The 8085-nt window shown below is 36.2% G+C and overlaps 1 protein-coding gene across 1 annotated transcript; it reads right to left on the bottom strand.

Annotated features, from left to right (window-relative positions):
- Positions 1 to 328: 328 nt before the first annotated feature.
- On the bottom strand, positions 329 to 7807 carry tsr (Cofilin/actin-depolymerizing factor homolog tsr). Its single transcript, XM_011142559.3, has 3 exons — positions 7580 to 7807; positions 1131 to 1373; positions 329 to 1007 (listed from the first exon to the last, which is right to left on the bottom strand). The coding sequence occupies exons 1-3, from the start codon at positions 7580 to 7582 to the stop codon at positions 807 to 809; spliced, it is 447 nt and encodes a 148-aa protein (XP_011140861.1). The 5' UTR covers positions 7583 to 7807; the 3' UTR covers positions 329 to 806.
- Positions 7808 to 8085: the final 278 nt, after the last annotated feature.

Below are 8085 nucleotides of genomic sequence, written 5' to 3'. Positions count from 1 at the left end.
TTGATAAAAATAAAAGAAAATATATATTCAAATTTTGAACATTTATAAATTGATTTATTCAATTAAAATTTGCATAATTAAGAAAAGGATCTAATTTTTTATTGCTATATGGAAAATTTATCAGTTTGTTGTATTATCAATTAAGAGAATTTCATGCAGGATTTTATTTCAGCATATTTCACGAAAAGTTGAAATCTAAATTATCGGACGCAATGTACTTCTTATCAACTCTGATTCAATCTTACCATACATCTTTCATAGTCAATTTTTTGTTCATAAATAAATCGTAAAATATACAAAGATACCAGGGGAACAGGTTTCACTGATAGGACATTGTCAGAAGATTTATTTATAATGAAATGAATTTAATTTAAACATTGTACAGCCTGTGAGAAAAATGTAATAATCGCGTTCTTATTGTTGGACCGGTAGTAAATTTTGTATTCTTGTGTATATATTTACCTTATAATTATAATCATATAATATTATATATCAGACAGATTCACACAACGTCCGTGGTATGAAAAGGGATATTCCTTTTCCCTTTGTTATCTTTTTTTCTTTCTCTTTATTCCTATTCACTTTTGCTAATGCTTACGCTCCCATGATGACTAACGTATATAGCGCAAAATACTTGATAATCGGTCTCATTTAAAAGTGAAAAATGTGTAAAAACGTGAACTCTCGATGCAACGACAGTATAGAGCATTACTTTTTGTCTGAGAAGTTAATCCGCGTATTGTATTTCAATTGTTTTTTTTCTTTTTCTTATCTCGTAATAGTAATTTGGATTCGCTGGAATACTTCTAATTCCTGTCGGTGGCTCGAAGCTTTTCCTCAACAGCTTCCTCAGAAGCCTCCGAGAGATCCGTTGCTTGTATGTATTTTTGCACACCAACCAGCGACTTTTTCAGAGCATCAAAAGAACTCGAGTACAACATCTTCTTCTTAACTTTGGCCGTATCAGGACACCACGACATCAAGAACAATTTTTGTTTCTTGGATGCCTATTAAGGAGAACAAAATCGTTTTTTCTTAAATCCAGAAATTATATTTCCTCATAATAGAATAAAAATATATTAAAGATTTGATACAGAAAATAATATATTGTGAAACGATTGAATATTTACCTCGGAAGTACCCTGACACTGATGAGTATATTCGAAGTCGAACAAGCCATAGCGACACTCCCCACTCCCGCCTTTTTGCAAATCCTCAAGGAAAGCGTCATAAGCCGCGTCGCGAGGTCCGATGACTTCGACGTCTATCTGCCTTTCATCTTTGATGTAAAAGATCACATATCGATGCTTTTTGTCTTTCTTAATCTCCTCGTACGTTGTCTTGCAAACGTCTGCGACTGTCACTCCGGATGCCTAAATAAAATATCAACAAACATTATTACAGGTCACGATAAAAGTAATATAAGTAATAAAGATGACTCAATGCGTTTTTAAAAAGCTACTTAACATATGAATATAGTCGTTATTATATGAATTTCGAGACTCGTTTTTTTCTACTTAGAAAATTAATTAGAAAATTACCATAAAATTTGACGCTCTTTTTTTCTTCAAATTTAAACTCGTTTTCACTACCATGAGTTGAATACAATGAGTTGAATAGAGTTTATAGAAATTTATTCAATTTATATTTTTTCTTCTCAATATCTTGACATCGAAAGACAAATGTACGAAAAAATTTTATTCATCTCAACATAGTTAGCGGTTGTTGTGCGAGAAGCACGTTGCGGCCGGATGTTAAGCTACAACCGGCCATGTTGATTGGCATAGACAGGTTCTCTCTTGTAACGATACGATATGTTGGCGGCGTTCGGCAATCGGCATCATACACTCTCTCGTGCTGTCAGTCGGGCCGTTTAAGCTTATTTCGCAGACAAACGTGGGGGACGACACTACCGAAATAAATTCTTCCCACGCGCGAACCCCGATGCTAAAAGAGATCCGACGATCCACTTCTAAAGTTATACCCTGGACATCGGACACGTGCCGTGCACTACAAAGTCGACACGATAGCCCTCTTCTTCTTCCTCTCGTTTATACGTTCCACAGAAATTTGTGAAATACAACAGATGGGATATTACAAATCGACATATCGAACGGAAAAAATCGAAATATCTAATGTCAAATTATTTAGAGATCTTCGAATTTCAGTCTCAATCTATTTCATAGTATTATAGATCTAACTCCGCGCATTAGATTGAAAATTATTCTTTCCACTTTCCGATAAACACATAAAAACAAAGTTGACATTTGAAGGATAAATATTCAGACTGATATATAATTACGTATACGAACGACGTTTAAATTTGACGAAAATTATGACATCAATATATGAATGATTTTAATTCATACATAATCTGTATTCAATTATTTTTCGTTCGTCACGCGGATAACACGAATAAAAACCAAAGTTCTCAATTATATATGAAGGCAACGATTTCCAAGTACCATTACAAGTGTTATTTGTGCACGTTTGCCGAGGCAGTCCGAACATTATTGCAATATTCGACTTCGTTAAATCGTGTCTGCCGTAAGATGACAGAGCATTGCACCAGCACGAATTTTACAGAACCCAATAAACCAAAATTCATACAACGTAGATCCACAGCAACACAATGAGATTGCGAATAAACGAGCCCATGCGACTGATATTAATACCGATGTATCATCTATAAAGCTACTCGCTCTAGAGAACGGAAGGATCGACGGACATGACGGGGCGCGAAGGGATCCTACGAGAAGCGCGTCGGTTGGAAAACGGCCAGTAAACGCAAAGCGGAGGATGCAACTCCTGGGTCGATATCCTGACAGCGAACGGCGACAGGGGATGCCGGTTAGAGGGATGATGTCGAAGTCTCCCTTTTCTAGGGCGTGTTGTACTTCTCTCGCACGCACGGCATACAAGGTCAAACGGAAGATGATTCATTGACCTAATGTAACATCATTCGACAAGACACCTTAAATGATAGTTCCGTTCGTTTTAACTGCATTTCGGACAAAATAGATATATATATACTAACATTTGCAGAAGGGAAGAAAGGAATAAGACGTAGATAACATAATCAAAATGAGGAAATATGATAAGATACTTTGATTTCTGAACTTTGATCGGAATTTTACTTTTCTGAGTTTCGGTGACACTACTTGGAACGGCGAGACGTAACAAAAACACAATACTTTTCGAGAAAGAATGTCATAAGAGAGGTTAATCAACCGGTCGCCACGTTTACAAGTAGACGTCAGTGAACTTCGAGTCGCTGGCCTGCAAGAAAATAACCGACCTCCTTACAGGCTCATTGAATCTCTCCTCCCTCCCTTTCTCTCTTTACCAGCACACCGCGATGTACCGCTCTACTACTGGTTCACTGTCATCCTCGAAGCGTGCCGAAGAGAAAAGATACTAAAGATAGTGGTTCGGAAAGAAGAGGCAGTTTTGTGAAGAATCGTGGCTCTCCTTGTTACCGAGAATACATGTATACTCACTCAGTCCAAATAATTTATGCGAGCAGTGAAAGGCTAATGAAGATAAAACTTGAAAGTTCTTCGCATGTTACTACAAATTTTACAATATTATCTAGAATTACAGTTGCTGCTAGTTGTTTTTTTTACCGCACAACGACTTATTCTCGAAATATCGTAATAGAAAAGAATTGTAAAATTTTTATATAATGCCGACACAAAACTCATATTTGGCTGTTTCTTCTCTTCGTAACAATGAACACCATTTTCTTTTGTACACACTAACTGCTATTAACATCGATCATTTATTATACTTAAGAGTATTAGGAACTTTCAATCATACCCTTACATATTCATGGTACTTACATATTTATCGAGATTGTTAATTATTGGAAGAAATAACAACAATATTACAGATATTGTCTTTGTTATATATGACTTTTAAGAACGTTTTACATCATATGTCATTCGATACATCACACAATTATTCATAAATTTCCCATAGAAGATGAAACGTTAACGAAAACATGTTATGTCACATCTTGCTGTGGAACGTATTTCAATGTTAAAGTTACATTTAATCGCACGAATAGAAACTATGATAAAGATGATGTTTAGAAAAACCACTTTCGATGATCTTAATCTTAGAGATATATTATGGAAGTCACTCTTCTGAGTAGCTTTCGAAAGGTTTTAATCATCGCTTATTGTTTATTAAAAAGTTATTAACAAAAAAGTTTCATAAAAAAGCATACTTTTCCGTAAATATACATTAAAAAAAGTAAATAATACACGTATATACGTATAAAAATGATAAGCAGTACATGTATATACGCGGGGGAAGACCTCCGCCTTTCCCTTTGCGTCCCCTTCCACTGAACAAGTCTAACCTAATCTAACTCATCTTATATATCTTTGTGTACATAGTTTTTCAATGAGATATTTAATACAGTTCTTTAATACGGTTTTTTCATAAAGTCCAATCATGTATAAAGATATATAAACCGCATGAACCAAGATGGGTTAGGTTAGATATTAGATTTTTTTTAAATGCAGGAAGTAGAGTGGAGCGGATATTCTTCCCCCGCGCATATTCGTGTACTGTTTACCATTTTTAATGTACATTTTTTTGCGAAAAAGTATGCTTCTTTTATAAAACTACTCTATTAATAACTTTTAAATAAACAACGAACGACAGTTAAAACCTTTTTACTACTCAGGAAGGTAACTTCTATAATATATTTGAAAATCAAGGCCATCGAAGTGGGTTCCGTAAACATCACTTTTACCGAAACTATTGGATAATTTGGATGCAATAGTGATTGTTCAGTTTGAATCACGATCTTGTATCAGCACAAATGTATTCGTAAATGGTTCCGATAAAACAACATAGCCGTAGCTATCACTGCAGGACAGCAACTTTTTCACGATATTGAATTGGAAACTTTGTTTGACATCATATTGAATCATTCGCTCATTAGCTTGTATTTATTTTGCAGCTTCATACGGACTTCTCATCGTCTTAAATCAGTCGCGTACCAATTTTTACACTCGAATCGTTTTTTTCTTTTATCTCATAGAATTTGTCAACGAAACTCTGAACGGATAAATAAGTTACATTCTGCTATAACACATATTACAATTGCGCACGTAAAAAAATATAATTTCCTCGAAAGTTAATGTCCAGTTGTATTTTATTAACAATAAAATAAGTTACCTAATTCGCTACCAATAAAAATAGTATTTTTTTCAATATATTTTCTGTAAGATATAATCAACATTCTTTATTAGCATATCAAAACTCTTGTTTAATTATAGAGAATCTACAAGAAAGATAGCATGTATTACAGTTTTGAAGAGAGAACAAATGTAAAACAATCAATATGTAGAAGAATCAGTCCAGAACTCGATACGCTCACATGTTTCCCAAGATTTTTATAGATTGCAATGTAATTTGAAGCAATAAGCAGTAATACTAATTGCAGTAATAAGAGACATGCTCTATTATTCGATCACGTAGGGATGAAAATAGATGATAGAAATCAATAGCAACTTGATTTAATCTTGGATATTCAGTACCCAAATATCCGAGTATCAATTCAATGATTTTAACTCAAGTCGTGATAACGTAAGATCGTCCAGTTCGAATCTAATAGGTTGTAGATTTTTATTGATTACGAATTGATTTTTGCGATTTTCTTTGTTTTCTTTTCTTTCTCTCAATTTTCAATATAAATATGACGACATTATTAGTTAAGAAAAAAATTGTTTCATCTCAATGTCAATGAAACGGCATAAAAACTGATATAATCGATCAGTCGAGTCAATCGCAAATATACTTCATGAATTAATTCGTCAGATAATGTGCCGAGTGTCGTTGACGTTAATCTGACGGTCTTAATAAGACAGAACCAAAAGTATTCGAATTAAAAATAATTGACAATAGCGAATGATTTTTCAAACATCGGCTAAAATAAAATAAATACGCTTCTTTTTCGCGCGAAGAGCAAAATCTACCAATCTGCAGATCAAAACAACTATTTTTAGTTTCTTCGATCGTAGTATGAAGTATCTAGCAAAATTACGATTCAAAATGATGAAATGACCGGTGAGAAAATAGTAATAAAGAATAAAATTGGATAAAAATTAAAATGTCAAATTCTTGACTGATCCTCTCAGAAACGTTTCATTATTCTAAAAAGAAATAAAATAAGAGACACTGCTGTCAAATCACTGTTAAAAGACATGATATACCGTAATTCATAACTTGAGCTTGACGCAGACGATATACTAGATACAATGAACTCGGGCGTGCCGCGAGCAAGCTTTTTTCAGCAACAGATAACAGAAAAGATGCGATTAAATACGTTGCCGCTCGATTCGCTACTCGTTTGCCTGCAACAGGCTCTCGTGTAAACGCGGCATCACAGACGTTACGGTTACGAACGATGAATCGAGTCATCAACGTTCCTTTGCGGCGAGCCGTTACCTTTTTCGTCCGTGAGTGTTATCGAAACGTTCATCGCGACGTTCGAACATTACACTGCTATGAATATTCGACCATGCAATTTCGATGCGACAAACGTGAATTCGTGAACATTCAACAAGTATTAGAATTGGAATTTATGTGATCGTGTCTTCTTTCGTATAGGAAATATTATATGTACTACTAGAATCTATAGAAAGTACCAGAAATAGATAAAAGTGACAAATTCTCGAGTTGGTTAAATTTAGTTAATATTTACAAGAAGCAATTTATTTATATGACGAGGAATACCGAAACAAGTATTTTTATGGTCATAGTGTCAAGAAATATTCAACTGTACGCATTCGCACCGGTTACAATCTGCCGCACCACTCAAATCGGACAGAAGACAATAAAAGGGAAACAAGAAGAAAGCGGTACAGCGAGAGATAGTGTAGAATGTGAAAATGTAATCGCCCGGATATACAAAAGCACGACCTTATGTCATGTTGCGTATGATCACACCGTGATTTTCCGCCGTTACAGATATCAGTTGGTTAGTCGGCCGACTCTCTGAAGTAAATATGAATCATACGTTTCTTGGATCTACAATGATTACGTGCTCACATAATTAATAATAGTAGCAATAATAATAGTAATGGTAACAGTAATAGTGGTAATGGTGGTAGTATAGTAATAAAATAATAATAATAGTAACAATAGTCAACCATCATCATCATCGTCATCGTCATCATCACTATCATCATCGTCCCTATTTTGAGTCGATCGGAAGGATAGAACGAACGCGCTGAACGAACGAACATGATACGTGGCCAGTCGTCAAGAACGGAACATATCTACGACGCGGAGGTCACAGCACGATCAGCATACTCGATCGCACTCGAAATGTCTATACTAGATGACGAGATATATTTTCTCTCATAAGTCAGACCTTAGACAGAAATGGCGACCGACGCGTCTGCTCACAGCCATAACCACAAAAAAGTCAACGGATGCCGGGTGGCCTCGCCCGTCGTCGTTCGAGCTGTGGTGCGACGTGATGCAGTTCGTCGTGTGCGTTCGCGAACTCATGCTCAAGACACAGCATTTATACGTATACGATTCGTCGAATATTTACCATTTTTCGTACGAAGCCGTGTAGCCGGTGAGCAGAATCACGTGAACAAGCACTTTAACCAACACTTTCCCGTAATATCCTGATGTGATGGAACTGGATAGCAGCGCAATGTCCAGTCGAAAGGGTCGCGCGGCTAGCTTACGGACAAACGAGAAGGGAGGCTCCTCTCTTGCGGCTAGCCGGCTCTATCTTTCTTTCTCCCCGCGAACCCTGTATCCCTACGCCTGCGCGCGCAGCACCGTACGACGGCTTGTGCTGATTGGAGCACGTCTGCATCCCGTCGCGCTTCGTCAAAAATCGCGGTCCCGCGCCGGCTGCGTGCGTTGTTCTGCAATGCACGCGTGAATGCGTAAAATTCGCTGATCCAACGGCAAACTCGACATTCGACATTTTCAAAATAACTTTACTGATATTAAGATGTACATATAGACAGTGGATGGTTGAATAAATGGCCGGATAGATGGATGGATGGATGAATAGATGGCTGGATGAACAGATGAATGGAT

This window comes from Harpegnathos saltator, unplaced genomic scaffold (genome assembly GCF_003227715.2).
Source record: "Harpegnathos saltator strain DR-91 unplaced genomic scaffold, Hsal_v8.6 scaffold426, whole genome shotgun sequence".
In the NCBI taxonomy this organism is placed as follows: domain Eukaryota; kingdom Metazoa; phylum Arthropoda; class Insecta; order Hymenoptera; family Formicidae; genus Harpegnathos; species Harpegnathos saltator.
Note: the sequence above shows the minus strand (reverse complement) of the source record. Positions and strands in the feature narration are given on the sequence as shown.

Bases quoted from the DNA above. Each gene is read 5' to 3' on its own strand.
- tsr (XM_011142559.3), bottom strand. The intron at 1,008-1,130 runs GTAAATATTCAA...TCTCCTTAATAG, and splicing joins AGTGTCAGGGTACTTCCGAG to GCATCCAAGAAACAAAAATT.